We start from the raw sequence: 20,137 nt of genomic DNA on the forward strand, positions 1-20,137 counted from the left end.
GGCCTTGAGCCCCAGTGAGTTTCAGAGCATCTTCTGTCTTTACTTAAACTGATAGATCACCATCATTGTCTGGGTATAGATTCAGTGGAAATCAGGTAAATGGCGGTGTTCAAAACTACAAGTCTGATACGTACCTCAGCTCTCGGGTGCGATGGAGTGTTTTTTAAGAGATTGTGAGTGTTGGAATCCCTGCAAAAACTGGAAAATAAAGTGCCAGGCTGCAGTAGGCCATTTTGAAATGCTTTGATTAATTACTATAGAAAGACTAAAGCCATCGACAATGCAGAAAATTTGGAAAAATGCTATGTTTAGAGAGAGAGCCCTGTTGGGAGTGTGAACTGATAGAGGAAGGAGATGGGATCTTGGAGTTCATAGGTTTTCCTCCTGGTTTTGAGACATTTCAGCCTTCACTGTTCGCTGCCTCAATCTTCCCAGGTTTAAAACAGTAGTCTCCTCTTGCGGCTATGATTCTGATGGGGAAAAACCAAAACAAGACAAAACAAAACAACTGGGCCAATGCTATTGGCTCATGCTTTCATTACTGTGATGGAGAATGGGGTTGAGGTGGGTTTTTTTTTTTTTTTTTTTACCCATACTTTCTCTTTTAGTTTCTTTCTCTTTTTTCCACATATTTTTCATGTCATTTGTAACTGTTGAAAATATATAAGGAGATTGCATAATTCCTGCTTAGGAAAGGCCTCTTTTTTTTTTTCTTCTACTTTTTTACACTCTGTTGATTTGCTATATATCACTCTTCCCCAGAGTAATTAATTGCAATTCTGCAAGCCAATGAAAAACGGGCAGCAGAAGCTGATGGACCTTAAACAATAAATATTTGTGTTTTATGCAGCTGCCACTAGTAATTAAGAGAAAATAACTAAGTAGAATGGACCTGAACCCGCTCGATTGCTTTGAAGGAGTGGTCACTAATTCTTGGAAGGTTCGTTAGCAGGAGAAGCATGGAACAGTTTGCTGACTGTCTATGGTACATTGCCACCTTGTGGCCACAATTTTCCTAGCCATGGAAAAGAGCAACTTAGAGCCTTATTTCATTTCATAGTTTTCGCAGTTGTTTTTCATATGGCCTTAATTCAAAAGATTGGAGATATTGTGTGAGAAGATATAGATTATAGAATAGAGGCATTTAAGAGATTATGTTCTTAGAAGAGGCATGTTAAAGTATTAACAAGGAAAGGTCTGTCTGCAGCTGATACTGAGGGTGGGGTACATATGCATTGATATAGGGGGCAGTGAAAGCCATGTGGATAAAGAATAATATTTCTGCCCTGGCACATAGACAAAGGGTGTTTATTCTCTCCCTCATTCCATTCTATGATTCCATAGTCACAGGTTTTCTTCTGAAAAATTTCAATGCAATAACAACAATAATACATTGTCATTTTTAAAAAAGACATATGGATAAGGACATACAGCGATACCAACAATAGGAAATCTCTGTGTTGTTTGACAGTCTGACTGCAGATGGGTTCCGCATTTTCTAGTCACTCATGAGTAACTAACTGTTCAGGTACTTCTTTGTAGGATTTAAGGGCAAAACCTCCAAAGCTGGGCAGGAGTTTCTCCTTGGAGAGGCCCCCATAAATGGATATCTATGTCATGAACAGCAGCTGGCTGACATCTTCAGATGACTACACCCCCTCCTTTGAAAGGGCTGTTTCTTTGAAAAGTGCCCTCTGGAGACCCTTCCCCTCCTGATTTGACTTTGATCCTGGAGTGGATGGACTACTCATTCTTCAGGGTCTTCTAACTACAAAACCAACTGGCAATGAGGCGCAGCAAAGACCCAAGTGCCTGGGAGTTGGTGATGGTTCTTTTTAAGTTCTTAAAATTCATTGCATGTTGCTAATGAACACAGTTGAGGTTGGAGAACATTCACTCCTTGTGGAACTGAACCAATGAAGGTTCGGTCTCAACTGTGTAGGGAGGGGATGCCCAGTGCCAGGCGGCAGTTTCTTTTCCCGGCCATTTCGAATATGCACATGGACAGGCAAATGGATGGCCTTGTTTTTTATTTCCTTTCTTCTATAAGAAGATCCATGACAGTCTTAAAAGCAAATCAGATAATTATATCCAAGCTTCCATCTCTTTCCCATGATAGCAAAGCCGACTTTGGTAGAACCATCCTTAAGACAGTATTTAGCTGTGTTGTCCAAGTATTTCCTGCATTGAAAATTGTAGGAGTTGCCCTTTTGTGTGACAACTGGAATTTTATTTTGGGGGCCTTTAATAGTGATAAGCACATGTGTATATGCCCAGGACTATTTTTGCCTTAATACTATCTTGGCATACTTGCGGGCATTTTAACTTGCAGGTGAACATGTAGATGGTATGGCTCTCCTCAGGTGTTCTCACGGAAGTGGAGCAGATCTTGACTTGAGTGCTTTGACCCAGGGGATTCTTTTGTAGAAAGCTGTCTCTTGAAGTGACTTTGGTTTCTCTGATTCTTGTGACAGGCTTTCTTTTTAAGAGCTATAGAGTGATATAAGGATGTATTGATTTCCATTAACGGCTGCAGTGCTTAGAGATTCCTCTCCTGTGCATGTGTGTGTGTGAGCAATATGTGAAATTTGATCTGCTTTTATATAGCAATATTTCAAAGTGGGGGGATTCACAGAAGGACATATTTTATACAGGGGTCTAGGATACACATGTATGCATGTATAATTCACTCAGCTATGAAATAATACTTTCCTTTCTGCTCTGTGGGTGTATGTAGTTGTATGATGTTAAATGTACATGTGTGTGTGTGTGTCTGTATGTGTGCATATTCCATAGGTCAACCTCAGGAATTATTTTTCAGGAACTGCCCATTCTTTGGAAGAGGGCTTTCATTGGTCTGGAACTTTCTAGATAGGTTAGACTAATTTGCCAGCAAACCCAGGTACCCAATCCAATCTAGGGTCAGGCTTACAAGTATGTGCTATCATTCCAAGATTTTTTATATGGAATGCTGGAGAAAAAACTTGGGCCCTCATGCTTTTATGGCAAACACTTTGGTGACCAAGCTGTCTTTCCAGTTCTTATAGGGGTCTAATAATAAATATCCCACTGCATTAAAAATTGTGGTCATAGTCTACTAACCTTAATCCCATGGCCTGCTGCTCATGTGTTGCGACCTGACAACAAAACCTGGTACTGGGATTTCGCAGCGAGCAATACTGACTCTCAGGTGGAAGGTACAAGAGTAAAATTTAGAGCTTTCCAAACTCATCAAATTAAAACAAGCACTGGAGAGAGTGTGTTTAGGGAAGGAGACGCACAGCAGAGAGCCTGAGACCCAGCTGTGCTGAGTGTCCCCAGGAAATGATGCCACTGTCCTTCTCTCCACAGCTTGACCACATACTGTCTCCGCCACCCATGCCGTTTCGGAAATGCAGCAACCCAGATGTGGCCTGTGGCCTCGGAAAGTCACTGAAGTACAAGAGACAGCTTAGTGAGGATGGGAAGCAGCTGCGGCGAGGGAGCCTGGGAGGAGCCCTCACCGGTGAGTCAGGCTGACATGGGTCAGAAGAGGAACTGTGCTTCTCTTACAGAGTTTGTGTGTAAAAGCCTGCAGGCAGACACTTTTGGAAAGTGTTACCTAGTCCAGAAAGCAGTTTAAATTAAGAACTTGAGCAATAAAATTTATGGAATATAGTTTACATACAGTGACCTCATCATATTTTGTATATATACAATTGCATTTAGGAAAATTTATATTTAGTGTAACTACCAGCAATGATCAAAATGTAGCTGGAGACAGACAATAAGCCATACACACCCAGACATACACACAGAGACACAGACACACACAGAGACATACACACTTAGACATACACACAGACACACGTACACAGGCACACATACAGAGACAAAAATGCCCACAGATGCCCACAGATGCACACACACACACACACACACACACACACACACACACACACACACTCCTTGTCCCAAGGACATCCCTGTACATCCACTTTCCCTGCAGATGAGATTGATCGTAAGTGTTTTGGGTTAACTGAAGCATACAGCCTGTGTGTTATATCTGCTCTGTTACTCAGCATACCATTTTAATGATATGTATATATTACGGTATCAATAGTAAGTGTTCATAAGACACTGACAAGGTGCCCAAATACAAACACTTTTTACTCCCACCAACAGTAGGAGAGCAAAGTAATTAGTGTGTCTTCTCACCAACCTATGGTATGGCCAGTCTTTGTGAATTTGGTCATTTTCATTGTCCTAGATATTGTAGTTTTCTGTTAGCTTCCTGCTACCCTAACAGGAGCCTGAGACAATCAAAAGGGTTCTTTGGGCTTGCTGCTTTAGTAAGCTTGGTAGGCTTCATTGCTTTGGGACTGTGCAAATCAGCAACCCATGACTGGAAGACACAGCAGAGTAAAACTGATCACCTTATGGTAGGGAAGTAGAGAGAGAAATATGGGGGAGCTGGCTCCCTCAAGCCACTTCTAGAGCATGGCCCCAGTGACCCCCTGAAGACCTCTTGCTAGACCCCACCTCTTTCAAGCTTCACTGCTGTGCAATAACACTATACTGGATCCAGCCCTTTAACACTTAGGTCCTTAGAAGTCATGTGTAGGGGCTGGAGAGATGGCTCAGTGGTTAAGAGCACTGACTGTTCTTCCAGAGGTCTTGAGTTCAATTCCCAGCAACCAGCAACCACATGGTGGCTCACAACTATCTGTAATGGGATCTGATGCCCTGTTCTGGTGTGTCTGAAGACAGCTACAGTGTACTCATCATACATAATAAATAAATAAATAAATAAATAAATAAATAAAATCTTTAAAGAAAAAAAAAGAAGTCACATGTGACGCAAACTATAGCACATAGGTATAACAGAACATGCTCTGTGCTTATTTGATGCTTATATATTTTCATTTGTGAGGTATCTATAAGATCTTCCCCCTTGTAAAAGTACAGAGTTACAGACATGACACCTAAATGTTTAAGCACAGAAGCAAATAGTGTGTGTTACTTATGAGTGAACCATTAAAGCTCCTGTCTGAGACACTATGGGGAGAGAGGAAGTAGGAGAGCCTAGGAAGGGGAAGGTGCAGAGGGAATGGGTGGCAAGCTAGACAGCAAGGAATGGTTGTTGTGTAACACAGTTGGATAACTGATTGGAAGCAATGCCATTTTTAAGAATTCCACTTTTAAACAGTGGGCGGGGAGGGGCCTAGAATGTTCTCAGCATGAATGCTATGTGCTGCAGGTGAGAAATTTGCCAGTTACCTTGATCTGGTCATCCTGTATTATTGAAAATAATTGAAGTTTTCAGTGCATTCATTGAAAAGTATACCAGGGTTGGGATGTGGCTCAGTAAAAGACCACTTGCCTAAGCATCCATGGGCCCTGGGTTTGAACCCAGTACCACAAAAAGAAAGCAACAAAGGTGGAGAAGGAAATGAAGAAAAGCATATTTTAGCCTGTGGGTCTCTGTAATTATGGGTTCATTGAAAATAAAAATATCTATTTAAAAAAAAGCCCCACAAATGGCTTCTATCTATATTTATACAAATATATATTTATTTATATTTGAAAGTTTTTATTTATATTTATAACTTTTATTCTAGTTTTACAATGATAAAGCCAAATAAGTATGGTAAAGCGAAAAACCTTAGAAGAACTCTCCTTTTCAGCTTTCATGCTAAACTAAACTATAATGCACTACAAATTTCATTTTTTCCCTATTTCATCTTAGTGATTTTTTTTTCCCTCTAAACATAAATATTTTGGAGGAACATTGTTGGTTTTAAGCCCTGAAGGAAGTTTTGTCTACATATGACAGTCTTGTCTGCCAGTTCATAAATGGTCTGGAAAATACTTTGAATTATTTTTTTTTATTTTAGAATTATGGGCTTTGGCTTTCTGGAAATGGAATTTCTAAGAAACGGAAATACTGCTGCCACATGGTCATTAAAGTTGGAGCAGTTGGTCCAGAGAGGCACACAGTTGGAATGGAGGGAGGCTGATCCAGGCCCAGGGAAGGGTAACCTTAAAGAAAAAATAAATAAATAAAAAAGCCTGAAGAGCTAACACAGTGGCTCAGTAAAGTGCCTGCTATGTAAGTGTGAGGTGCTAAGTTTGAATTCTACCCATGTAAGAGTAGAGGGTGGAAGCATTCATCTGTGTTCCCAGTACAGAGGGAGAACAGTCCTGAGGACACTCTGTGCAGTTTGTCTAGCAGAATTGGGGAACTTCCTGTTCAGTGAGGATCTTCATCTCATAGTTAAGGCAGAGAGCAAAATGGAAGATACTCCTGTCAACTTCTGACCCCTTACATGTACACACATATACACCACACACATGTATGTGTATGTATATACTAGCATATACACATACACACCCACATGACACACACACACATACACACACATATACACACACTCACATGCACAGAGACCTACACCCTGCATGCATGGTGGTACATGCACATCATCAAAGCTCTTGGAGGTAGAGGCAAGAGGCAGGTTTTGAGTTCAAGACCAGCCTAGGCTATGTATTGAGACCCTGTCTCAAACAATAGAAAAGATTGCTCTTCCCCGAGTGAACAGCCAGTGCTTGCACTTTTCTTGCTGCCTGCTAGGACCATTTTCACTTCCTCTGGTAGATGCAGATTGCCTTTGTAGGCAGTACAGTCAGAGTCCTGGAGTCTAACCCTTAACTGACAGACAGGAAGGGCAATGGAATCCTGATGCTTAAGATTTACCCTGTTTATTCATTTTAATTAGGAAGTTTATTTTAATTGAGCTGTTTTTGACAGCTGGGTAGTAACTGTTCTCACCTTTTTCCGCTTAAGTAGCTTATTAAAAGCTTTGAAACGATTTAAAATCTTGCAGCTTCTGACCTGGAGCGTGGAATTTGGCCTTTAGCTTTATGAGAGTGAGCACTTGTACCTGGTTGCCATGTCTTACTCCTGGCTGCATCACATTTGTCCTCCTACAACTGGGATGCTGTACAACCATTGAGGATGGTTAAACCTTAGATGAGATAATTCTTTAAAAAAATGTTTAGTCATCCTTAGAAGAGCTTTAAACTACCATTGAACATAAGCAACCTATTTTGGAAAATATGTCCTTGAAAGCTGAGATATTGGGGGAGGGGGAGGTGTGAGGAAAAGCATTGGTAACTGATCCTCTAGATAGTTTAACTGAGGATTTAGTAAAGAAACATGTGGGAAGTGCTTAGCCCAGCAATGGGCAGCTATTAGCACTATCTCTGGAGGTAACTGAATTAGGGGGCTTGCAGTGGGTGGAGAAGGTAAACTCACCCAGCTCAGCGTGGTGCCCTGATTCATTTGATTTTTTGCCTTTTAATATCTGTTTCTTTGTTTTTGAGGCAGAGTCTCACATTGTAGTCTGGGCTAGCCTGGAACATTCTGTATAATCCAAGCTTGCCTCTTGAATGCTGGGATTACAGGATTGTGGGATTCTATCTGCTTGGTGCCATGCCTGCACATGTGTCAGGCACTGGGGCTCAGGTAAGACAGCATTGTCTCTGATTCTCTGAAACGAAGTGTCTACCAGTTTTAAGCAGCAATAACCACGTAACCTCACCTCGGAACAAACCCTGTCAACTCATCTTATAAAAGAAAGCCGATTTTGTCACCAAAGCCCTGTGCCTGACCTAGTGATCTAGTGTCTTACTTCAAAGACCAGCTGCTTTCCCACTACTTGACTTCCTTTTAACTCTGGGATCCTCGGTTTGGTTTGGTAGTATTGTACTTACCACTGTAGGGTGTATGGTGGAAACAGAGGGACCAAGCATTCTGAGTCTCATTAGCAGCATAGCAAGTTTGAGGCCAGCCTGGACTCTTTCTTGCCAGAAACTAAACTAAAATCAAAGACTTTGTGAAAACTTAGTTTATGGTTCAAAAACTTTATTGCCTAAGCATAAATGGAAAATTTCCCTAAGCCTTTAGCTTTTCAGGAGGAGAATCTGTGACCTAGTAATTTATTTATTCCTAATGATATCTAATATTAAAATCTTCCTGTGTGCCAGGGCCACTTTTGGTGAGTTATATTGAGTGACTTATTTAACCCGTGAGACAGGAAGCACTTATCCCTGTTTTACAGATGGGGACACTGAGGCACAGGCATGGTGCTTATAGACAAGAGCCAGCAATTATGCTCAGGCAGGTGCCTGCACTGCTGCCACGAAGCTCTTTAGCATAGCAGGTACCCAGCAGGTTTAAAATAAACGTTAAATTCCAGCAGGATTAATTAAAGTGAATTTCAGATAGGAGAATCTTTGCTTACTTGGAATCTGGGGCTATGACTCAATCTGTAGGGTTCCCAGTCCTTTAATTAAAGAAAATTAAATCTAAGCAATTAATGCATATTAAAAAAAAAAAAAAACCTTTAAATTCATACATTCGTTAGCCCAGCAGTTCTATTTCTGGGAATTCATTGCAAGCAGACAGTCATGAATATGTGTGGAGAATTAGCACTGGTAATGTTTGGAGCAGCACTATTTATAATAATTAAAATTACATGTCATCTAAATATCTGCCAAGAGGATATTGATTAAACATATTATAGAATATATACAAAGTGGAAAACAATGTAAACATTGAAAATCATGCTGTAAAAAAATAAATTCGAACACTGAAAATGGTTCCTAACATTTAACGAGAAATCCTATTGCTGAATACTCTCAAACTATTACATGCTTGGTAAGGCTTCCTATAATTGTAATTAAACAATTGAATATTTGATAAGGGGGGAGGGAGAAAACTTCTGTGCTGAAGATTTTTTTCCAAGCTGTCTCGATGGTTAAACAGGCTCCCTTCTTATATAGTTATGTGAAGGGTACTCTGGTTTGTTTTGTTTTTATACCCTGCAGTTCAATCCGTGGGGGAATTTTTTTTTTCCCTCCAAGGTTTTTGTTGTTGTTATTGTTCATTTGTATCATTCGGTGATCCATGTCAGCAGCATTGATTCTGTATACCCTCAGAACACTCATTGGCAGACAGCCATCAGTTTCTGGTTTACATGGCTGAGGGCCTTCTGGGACATGGAACCCTCTTTTAGTTCCACTAGGCTTGCTTTCAGGATTCACTTGGAGTCCAGCCTGCTTTTTGTCCAGTGTCTCTCAGGTCATCCACGACACAAAGTGATAAGAGTCTGGAGCATGAGAAGTGAGGTCCATCTGTACAAACGTATTTCAAACATTTGTAAGCATTGTGCTGGTACCTTTTCATTGGACAAGTCAAGTGGTGGAAGCACATTCCCCCATGGGCATTGGGCAAGGATGCAGAATACAGTGTTAAGAACTAAGAAAATTAGGACTAGGCATTCTGTCCGCCATAGTTAGCTTCTGTCTTTTAAAGCAATCCTTTATAATAAACATATCTATTTCTTGAGTTACAAAAAATATGTTCAATGTAGATAACTCAGAAAACATAGAGCTTTCAGAAAGGATAAATCAGAAGGGCCATAATTATACCATGATTTGAATGAATGGTATTCATGTTTGAAATTGTGAAAGTTTCCTTCCCAAAATAAAGATCTGAATCACCAAGAGTGTTAGGTTAAAGAGAGGGAAACAAACATTGCTCACTTGCTGATTTTATTTTTTCAGGCCTGACATTTAAACAATAGACCCAGCGTTTGCTATGCCCATCACGGTCTGATTTTTTTTTTTAAAGCTAATGTTTTCTGTCTTCATGCCCCGCTGCTTGCTAAATAGACAGAATCAGCATGTAAACAGTCACTGAGCTCTGGAGCCCTCTGATGAAGAAGAGAAGCAGCACTCTTCTAATCATTATACAGGCCCTTTACTCTGGGCAGAGATACACAATATTGTGCTTCACAGTTCAGACTTTAGGATCTTTGAATCCTGCCTTCTAGATATGCAGATGAGTGGCCCTACTCCATCCCTGGTTGTGATGTGTGTCATAGCTCCACAGTTAGCATGAAGGCTCCTTTTCCTCAGGGAGTCCCTTTTGTTTTCTAAAGGATGTTTGGGTTATTTAGAATATAAAGAAAAGCAGAATCAATGCATTTCCCATAGACTGCTATAGGAATGCAATGTGTGCGTAGCACCAATGGATTAACCTGTAGACATTATTGACTAGGATTTCTAAAACTGTTAGGGTGTTCTTTATTACAGGGGAAATGGAGAAGTTTTGCTTTTCTGGGCTCTGGAAATGAAACCTGTCTGTCTGTCTGTCTGTCTGTCTGTCTGTCTGTCTGTCTGTCTGTCTATCTGATTTTTGTAGTGCTTAGGCATGTTAGGAAAGTGCTATACCCCTGTGTTACACCCCAGCCCAACTCTAAAGCATTTTCACCATCTTACAACACCATGATCCCAGGAAACATTTCCTTCTAAAATTAGCTTAGAGGCCATAATGTTGGAGTAAGCCAGTCTTTGGTCACTTAGTGGGTTCCTTAGCTTAGTGGGTAAATCTGAAAATCATCAAATTAAAGCACCCATGGTGCTTAGTAATCATTCACTTTGATGCAACGTGTCTGTCCCATAGGCCCTAGTTTTCTCTTGTCATATGTGAAGAGCATCTGTGTAAGAATGCTGTTGGTGTGACACAGTTATGACAACTAAGTCAAAAGTATTTTATTTCTTACATGCGTTTTAGGCATACACTGGGGTGGTATACGTAGGTGAAGATGATACATTCAGAAGATTTGAGAAAACAAACATCTGGGTAAACAGTAGTATCCATAGCTCTTTGAGAAGTTGTGCTGTGAAAGGTGTGACCGGGGTGATGTTAGCAATAAGAGAGCAGGGCATGCTGGGAGCCTTTCCTGGTTTCTTCTTTGACCTGTTCATCATTCAGTAAGGAGTTTGGTCTCCGGTGAGTTTAGGAACTTACTTTACATTTGTTTTTGCTAAGTGTTTTAAGTTTTACTACACAGTGGTTAGGAAGGATACGTAGAGTTATTTCAGCCTTTCTGAATTTGTTAAGGTTTGTTTTGTGTCCTGGTCTCTTTCAGAGAAGCTTCTGTAGTCTGCTGAGCAGAATGTGTAGTCTTTGATGTTCATGTGAAATACGCTATAGAAAACTATTAAGTCTATTTTATGTTTGATGCCACTTAGTCCTGATGTTTCTCTGCTTATCTTTTGTCCAGATGGCCTGCTTTTTGGAAAGAGTGGGGTGTAGAAACTATCTGCTGTTAATGGATTGCTGTTAATCTGTGTCTTGAAAACCAGTAGTACAACGTTTTATGAAACTGAGTACCTCAGGATTGGTACATACAACGCCTTCTTGATTCATTTTTTTTTCTTTCATTAAAATGAACCCTTTTGAATATATTCTAATTAGTTTTAGTTTGAAGTCTGTTTGTCAGATATAGAATAGCAATACCTGCCTACTTCTTTGTCCCTTTTGATTATAGTACTTTTGTTCATCTAAGGTAGAACCTATCTTTAAAGCTAAGATGAGTTTCTTGCTGACAACAGATAGTGGATTTTGTTTCTCGATCCATTTACCCAGCCTGCATCATTTGATTGGAGAATTGAGGCCATTAATATTTAAACTTATTTTTGAAAGGTGTGTGTCACTGTGTTGTTGTTTGGTTTATATTCTCAGTGGTACTTTGTGCTTCAGTAATAATAGGTTAAATTATAGCTTTCTTTGCTTTCTACAGCAGTGGTTTTCAACCTTCCTAATGCTGCAACTCTTTAATTCAGCTCCTGTGTTGTGGTGACCCCCAAGCATAGAATTATTTTGTTGCTACTTCATAAGGTTAATTTTGCTACTGTTGTGAATTATAATGTAAATATCTGATATGTAACCCCCAAAGTGCTTCAACCCACAGGTTGTTCTGCAGTTTATTGGTTATATTTACTCCTCTTGTCTTCAAAGTATCATTTCCTACATTTTGTTCATATCATGGAAAATTTTTCTCTTTCCTTCAACTGTGGCAGATAGTTTTTCTGGCTATGTTAGTCTAGTTTGGCATTCATGGTCATTGAGAACTTTTATTCATTGCTTCATTCTCTTCTGGCTTCCAAAGTATCCATTGAGAAATCAGTTTTGATTCTGATGGCTTGTCCTTTATGTAATTTGTCGTTTTTCTCACATAGCTTTCATACTCGTTCTTTGTTATAGTGTTTAAACGATTGTGGTGGTTGGAATATGCTTGGCCTGGGGAGTAGCACTATTAGAAGTTATGGCCTTGTTGGAATAGGTGTGGCTTTATTGAAGGAAGTGTGTCACTGTTGAGGTGGGCCACACACCTCCTATCTGGGAGCCAGTGTTCTAGTGACCTTCAGATGAAGATGTAGAACTCTCAGCTCCTCCTGTACCATGCCTGCCTGGACGCTGCCATGCTCCCACCTTGATGATAATGGACTGAATCTCTGAATCTGTAAGCCAGCTCCAATTAAATGTTGTTTAATATGTTCACAACAGTAAAACCCTAAGAAAACTATGTTGTGGGGAGGGTTTTTTTTTCCCATGTCTGCTCTACTTGGTATTCTGTGCAATCTTGTATCTGGGATACATCCACTTTTCCTTAGATTGGGATGGTTTTCTTCTATGATCTTGTTGAACATTTAGTCTATGCTACTGATCTGGGATTATTCTCCCTTATCTATTCCTATAATTTTTAGGTTTGATCTTTTCATGATGCCCTTGTTTCCTGCATAGCATTTTTCCTATTTTTTCTTATTTCATTTAGTTCCTCTACTTAAGCTTTGAGTCCTGATATTCTGCCTTTTGTTTGATTTATTCTACTTGAAAAGCTCTCCCTTGAGTTTTCTAGTGGGGTTATTGAGTTTTTTCATTGCATCTGAAATTTTTTTCAGTGTTTCTCTTTATTGAATTTTGTCTTTATCATTTTCATCATGTGTTACCTTGAATATCACTCAGGATTTTACTCACTTTAAGTTCATTGAGCTGTTTTTGTTGTTGTTGTTGTTGTGTGTGTGTATTTATTAATCTCCTTTAATTCTTTGATGAAGTTTACAGTTGTTCTTGTTTAAATTCTATGTTTTGAAGTTCATCTAGGTAATTCTCACAGACAAACATTCCTGTGGGACTGGTGGATTTCAGGGAATACCACCTAGATTTTTCATATTGTTTGTAGTTTTGTGATGATATCTGGATATCATCTTTTGTTAGTTCTGTGTCTGGTGCAGTCACATCAGGTTATGACAGAGCACAGATACTTGGCTAGGTTCAGCCTGAAGACTGGATATGGCTTAGGTAAAATGAAGTCAGGTAGACATAGGTGACTGGGTTGGCTTGCAACATATGTGTCCTTTTACAAGTGTGGAGTTTGAGCATAGATCTAGGGACTGGGATGGTGGATGGAAGGGGGGATTAGGTGGTCTCCTACAGCTAGATCCTGGTGCAAGATACATAATACTAGGTGGGGTGGAGAGGATGAATATAGAACCTGAGGGGCCTGTAGGATTGGTTGGGAGAACATGGCCTAACCAGAGCCTGGATAGGATCAGTACAAATAGGTATAGCTAAGCCAAGGAAGTAGATGTGGCACCCAGGTAGATCTGGAAGTTGGGAAGTGTGTGTGAGTGGGAGGATCAGGAAGACTCATCCAGGTAGACTCTGGCATAAAATGTGCATGACCCAGCTGAGCAGAGAGGTAGGATATGGTGCTCAGGGCGACTGTAGGTTGTTAAGAAATTTAATTTTTAATGTCCATTTTCTTATTGCTGTTTTTTAAATAAGTTTACTATTTAAAAAAAAATAATTAAGGCAGTTTAACAAGTTTTAAGGTTTATTGTATTGAGCCCTGAGAGGAGAAGGGTTCTCTGGGAGCCAGAGAAAGAAGATGATCAAATGGTTAGGAAGAAGGAGGAAGGGAGTCTGAATAGAGGATTTCTTGGGAGCATTGGGAACCCTCTTACAGTCTGAGGCCTGATGGAAAGTCAAGCCCGAGTGGCTGTTGGATGAGGCCAGGGCTCCAGGGGATGAGTCTTAGGTGGAGGCATCAGTCCCACGGAAGGCAGGTGAGAGAGATCCAGGGCCAAGGGTTATTCCAGACCATGTTAGAGAAAGTAGAGCTGAGCTATATGGAGACAGGAAGAAGTTTTAGCATCAATGGTGACATTCTACAGGGATTGATCCAAACCTGGTAGGATCTTGGGAAACAGCCTGGGATGTGGATTTGGGTGGTATTGGGCAGTGAGTAGTAGATTGTCTGAGTTTCAGACACACAGTCCTTGAAATATGATTATTTTTAAGTTCAACATATTTTAAAACTTATAATGGGCAAAGCAACTCCTGTGGTACTCTTTGGATACTCTCAATTTGGGTTTGTTCCCTTTGGCCAGTGGTGGTGTTAGGAAAGATGGATAAAGCCAGAGCTACACATAATTAACATTTACAATCCTACTGACTTAATACATTTGTTTCTATTTGCTTTTCTGTTTCTGAGTGCTTGTGACGTCTCTCTGCTGGAAGTGCATGACCAAAGGCTGGGATTCTTTTAATTGGTCCCTTTGTAGATCCTACAAACCTGTATAGTCCATCAGCAAAAGATAGTGACGACAGAGGATGTCTGAGCCCATTTGGGGGAATCACCGGCTAAAGTAGAGGCGACTACATTGGCACCTTAATCTTGGCAAGAACACGAGGTTTTAAGAAGCGTTTGGAACCATTCACACTCTTCAGAGTGGGAGTCACTTTCTGTCCTGGGTGTTTTTCTATGCTATCCAGGCATTTACCATTGAGGGTAAATGTTTTGATGCATTTGTGGAAGTGTCTGCAGTTTTTCCTTGTCAGGGTAAAGATCTCCTGAGACCTAGACTTAATGGGACACGCAGCTGTCAGCTGGTTCTTCCGGCAGATGCAGCCTCCCAGTGGTGCTGTCAGAGAGGCTTCTGCCGGCCATCCATTGCTTTTGCAGATGGCCCGTTGAGGAGTCATTGCCTCTCTTAACTTGCCTGCCTACACCCCGCTTCCCAGCCCCGAGCTGCCAAGTGGCCAAACCATGTTCCCAAACAGGTGACACGCACAGTTCTCATGGAAGCTCCTGTCTCTCCTTCCAACATGTTGTGCCAGTGATGCAGGAGGTGAGAAGACAGGCCTGATGGGATGGGAAGATGAAGAGATTGATGAGGGCTTGAAAGAACCACATGCACCATATTATTTCCCTGATACCAAGAGACAGACAAAAGCCAGGGCCATTTCCTTTGGTAAGTGAAGGAGTTCCATACCAGTTCAGCCCATTGAGTGAAGTTCTACAATTCTATACTGGATAAAGCTTGAAAGATTTAATATGTGTGATACAGTCCTGGGTACTTATTCAGATGCTGTTTTACATAAAAAGCCCGAGTTCTCAATAAATGTTTGAAGTGCTGTTTGTAGAGGAAATGGTTAACTTGAGCCCCATTGTGGCATTTGAAGACCTCTGGAGCAGAAATTCTCTCTAGGAAAGCTAAAGGATGTTAAGTTTGCTCTCTTGGCCTTCAAGTGAATGTTCTGGATGGGGTAAACTAAATCTAATAGTGAAGGGTCTTCAAAGGCCACCAAAGATGAGAACGTCTACGGGCTATTTAAAGTTTGTTCCGGTGTGATTTTCAAGATGGTGTGCATCTAAGTATTTCTATAAGAGGTTGCCTATACCAGTCAGTCTAAGAAACCTAAGAGAAATGAACTAAAAAACTATAGACTTAAATTCAGGAAGCTGGAGGTTTCCCACACTCCCTCCTCTAGCTAAGTTCTTATGTTCTAGGTGATTCTGCACGTGACAGACTTTGTTTCTTCCCAAGGACGGAAATCTATCTGCTAAATCCATGTGTCAAAAAATTCAAGTTTTTGTTCTTTAGATTTCTTTTAGGATAAGAAAGTGGTTGCATTTTAGCTGTACATTAGAAAGGTGTTTTCATGAGATGTGGTGTTAGTGTCTAGCACACACCAGCCTTGACCTTCTAGAATCACACGTATGTAAGTGTGTGCCGTCCTCCCTGGCTTAAGGCATTGATAACTTTTTGTAGAAGGACAATTATGTTTCTTTTATTGTTTACTGTCCATTGTTTTGCACTTTTCTCCCATGTTCTCTTAAAATATGTTTCTGGATCATGGGGCTTGGCCAGCATTGGGCAGTGAGCCGCAGATGTGCTCAGTAGCACGGAAGCACTCTCTGAAATGTTAAGACTTTGATGTTTTATATATTTTGAAACTTACGAGGGGCAGAGAAATCCTTGAGGTGCTCACTTGGTGCTTCCAACTTGGTTCCCCCCCCCCCTTTCTATCTGGGGTGGTGGTGGGAGAGAGGGACAAAGCCAGATTATAGGAAATTCACATCCATGATTTTAATGACTTAATGCACTGGCTTCCATTTGCTTTTCTGTTTCTTAGCGCTGCTTACAGAGTCTCCATGTTGGGTAAACTGCCGGTGGCCTGGCTGGCTGTGGCGGTGAGGCTTTTGTGACCCTTCATAATTGATCCACTTTCAGCTTTTGAAAGGCAGGGCACTGCCATTCTGTTCCCTATCACGGATGCTGCGGATCTCCTTCTGAGTTGATAGTATGACATGTGGGACGTAGGAAACCTAAACTGACAATATTATGGTTAACAGGGTGACACCTGGGGCTGGTGAGATGGCTGAGCCTTTGCCACTAAAGCCTGACCCTTCCGAATTTCATCCCTGTATTCTACATAGTTGAAGAAGAGAGTCTACCCCCAGGACCTGGGTTCACATGTATGCCGGGTCATATTTGTCCATGTACATACAGGTACACAAACACACGGAACTAACAAATGCAAGCATTTATTTTGTAAAACCTTCCTCACAAGGCAAATATTCCAGTCTGGAGAGCATTGGATTCCGCGATGCCCAACTGTTAGCACGCTTACCTCTTGAGGTCCCACTACTTAAGAATGTTACACTGGCCTTTACGCTTCAGCGAGGGTCTTGTGGGGTGAACCCACTGTGTGCCCTATTTTCTCAAGGTCCTTCTGTGCTTAAGAAGTAAATCATCTCATCTCCCACGCTGAGAGAGTGGGCTACCCTTTGCTGAGAACAGCATTCCTCTGTTTATTGTCACTCCCTAGGCCTCTCCCTCCCCCCTCCAGTCTCCACCACAGCACATCCCCCTCCCGTGGCTGTGCAAAGACCCCTGCCATCTCCTCCAGTGGAACATGCCAGTGGGAGCCCTGTCCCTTGTCCTGACATCGAGCTTGCCAGGCCATCTATCTCTCTCTTAAAGCTTGTTTTCATCAGCCAGCCAGAGCCCCTGGGGGCGTCCAAGTTATTCTGACTTTATGGAAATGACACCAACTTTTAGTCAGCGCCACAGGAGAAAGAGCAGGGAAGAAAACGCAAACGCCACCAGTGGGGAAGGTTAAAGATTTATAAAAATTAGTGTTTGTGATGCATTAATGAGGCGGTGGTCTACATCTGTCACTGTCGTGCTTGGTTGTCATGTAGGTACTTAATCAATGCATATTGCTGGGGCTAAATTTATTTTCTTGTGTCTGCCTAGACATATGATCTCTCTGATCTCGGGTGGTTCTGTCTCAGGTACCTGTCTCAGACCTGAGTCTGAAGGGAAGGCGGTCGGGTAAGGTTCCTCCTTGCTTCAGAGTCATTCCTCACAGGGAGCTCTCGAGAGAGGGGGGGCAGGAAGAGAGAGAGAGAGAGAGAGAGAGAGAGAGAGAGAGAGAGAGAGAGAGCGGAGAGAAGAAAGAGAAAGGAGAGAGAAGAGAGGGAGGAGAGAGACACACAGAGAGACATAGACACAGAGAAGAAAGAGGAAGGAGAGAAAGAGAAAGGAGAGAGAAGAGAGGGAGGAGAGAGACACAGAGAGAGACAGAGAGAGAGACACAGAGAAGAAAGAGGAAGAGAGAGAGAGAGGAGAGAAAGAGAAAGGAGAGAGAAGAGAGGGAGGAGAGACACAGAGAGAGACACAGAGAAGAAAGAGGAAAGGAGAGAAAGAGAGAAGAGAGAGACAGAAAAGAAAGAGGAAGGAGAGAGGGAGGGAGGGAGAGAGAGAGAGAGAGAGAGAGAGAGAGAGAGAGAGAGAGAAATGACATTTAAATATTCATTTTATTCCTGACAGGAATTCAGGGAAAGTCTTACTTAGTTTGACTATTTCCACCCAAAATTCCGGAGTTGACCATGTGACAGCAGCAGGAGGTGGGTCTTTGGGTTGATTAGGTTTTAGGAACTCTTGTCTCCCCAGTGGGATTAAGACCCTTGTAAGTGGGATGTTAGTTGATCTGCCTTGTGCCAGGGGAGCCATAAGAAGCAGGTTGCTGTCAGACTATATACCAGCTTCCCCTTTGTGAACTTCCTAGCTCTGAAATTATGAGAAAGAATTTGTTTTTCATATTTTTATAAGTTACCCAGGTTTAGGTTCTGAGTAGGAAACCATGCCCAATGTAAACTCTTAGCACTGCACCATGTTCAGCTTCAAGGAGGATTCCATGTCAGCTCAGGCAGCTTCCCCGCCTGTTTGGGAGAGCCATGTGTAAATGGTAAGTTGCATGCACAGGCAGTGGTGTGTGCCGTGCATGTATACAAACACTGCACTGAACACTTGGTTTAATCTACTATTCTTTAAGGAAAGGGGTGCCTCCATTTTTTTTTCTCTGAGTTACTCTGAAGGATGGAAACCCCTCTATTAAAGTATCTAAAGCATCCCCATGAAGTCAGATTCAGGAAACAAGTTTAGACCGGTCTAATACATTTAAAGCTTATTAAATAATGAGAGCTAGGTAACCCACCATGGCCCTCTCTGTGCTCTGGTTGCTGGGAATATTAATGCATGAGGGTTTGCTTGGTTGGTTTCCGTTCTCTTTTGCTAGTCTTTGACTACACTGATACATGGAAATAACATATTTTTTAAAAAGGAAAGCAGTAAGTTATACGTGTACTCGAGTGGTAAGTGCTGCCTTTCTACTCCTTGGTGTATAAATGGGAAATGAACTGCTCTTTTCTGGATTCCCCTGTCATTCAGGACTGGAGGTGTGTAGCTCAGTGGTCAGTGTCGTCTTGCTGATCATGTGTGTGACCCTGGGTTTGAGGTTTGATCTGAGCCACACTAACCAAACAAAACAAGGTTCATTCCAGGCACCTTCTTGTTACTTTTGTTACTTTGGCCACCTTTTTCTCGCTCCCCCAAGTGCACATCTTCCTGTATTTTCCCCCTTCTCCAATGGATAAATTGCTTCTTCATTTCATTGCTTCTATACCTGTTACTCCTTTCACTTGTTTGTAGCTTCCTTGAGGACTTTCCCTTGTATCCTCAAAGCCAATCCCCACACACTGCACTGCACTGCACGTACTAAGTACTCAGTAACAGTTACTAAGCAGCCTGCAGTGTATCCAGTGACCTCTTAACTCAAGTAAAGAACTGCTGTTTTAGTATATGTACATTCTCTGCCGTATTTGGGGCATACATGTAGACATGTATTTGATTTCAGATTTCTTTAGATTTCTCTATTTACATGTGGTCATCCTTTCATGAAACATTAGAATGATTTTATATTTAGGCTTCATCAGACATGCTGTCTCATAGGTCTTTGTGAGCCAGGCATGACAATGGGTGAGAGGCTTGATAAACAGCCATTAATACATCCCCACCAGCTACTTTATTACATTGGAATCAGGAACATCTTTGTAGATGACAGATGACAGACTCCAGGCAGATCTGATGTGTGATATACTTGTCGGGGTGTAAAAGTTAGTGTGCAGATGCCCCATTATAATGCCATCCAACACCCACAGCACTCTCTGGGGATTCAAATAACTGAAGAATAAATGTGCTTGGAGGAATAGCTAGCAGAAAATGATCAGACTTTCAAGCTTGAGAGATGACCATTTGGAGGCTGATTGGAATGGCCAATTGGTAACCTTCCCTATCTCAGCCCACTGATTTCCCCGTAAACGTGGCTGAATTCTCTCTTTGAAAAAAGAAAGAAAGAAAGAAATGTTAAGGAGCCTGGTGATAGTGTTACTGTAAAATACAAAGCAGTGACCTTGCAGGTCACAGCTACTTAATGTCGTGGGAGATTTCCGAAGTAGTCAGTGGCTAAGTAATAGACCAGAAATGGAAGGGCCGAATTCCTGCTCCACACCTGCCATTCGTTTTCAGACAGAGCCGAGGCAATCATGATGCTAATCTGGGCTTTGAGTTTTCTTTCCCTAAATATAAGGGCACTCTTATGATGTACTTT

The 20,137-nt window shown here is 41.5% G+C and overlaps 1 protein-coding gene across 1 annotated transcript in view; it reads left to right on the forward strand.

Moving 5' to 3' along the window:
- Positions 1-6,907, forward strand: part of LOC117723828 (microtubule-associated serine/threonine-protein kinase 4-like) — a 168,171-nt gene extending 161,264 nt beyond the window's left edge. Inside the window, exons 2-3 of the mRNA XM_076916301.1 lie at positions 3,352-3,505; positions 6,867-6,907. Of these exons, the coding sequence (XP_076772416.1) occupies positions 3,352-3,505; positions 6,867-6,907 (195 nt within the window). The remainder of the gene's footprint in view (positions 1-3,351; positions 3,506-6,866) is intronic.
- Positions 6,908-20,137: the final 13,230 nt, after the last annotated feature.

Source organism: Arvicanthis niloticus, chromosome 19, assembly GCF_011762505.2.
Source record: "Arvicanthis niloticus isolate mArvNil1 chromosome 19, mArvNil1.pat.X, whole genome shotgun sequence".
Taxonomy (NCBI): domain Eukaryota; kingdom Metazoa; phylum Chordata; class Mammalia; order Rodentia; family Muridae; genus Arvicanthis; species Arvicanthis niloticus.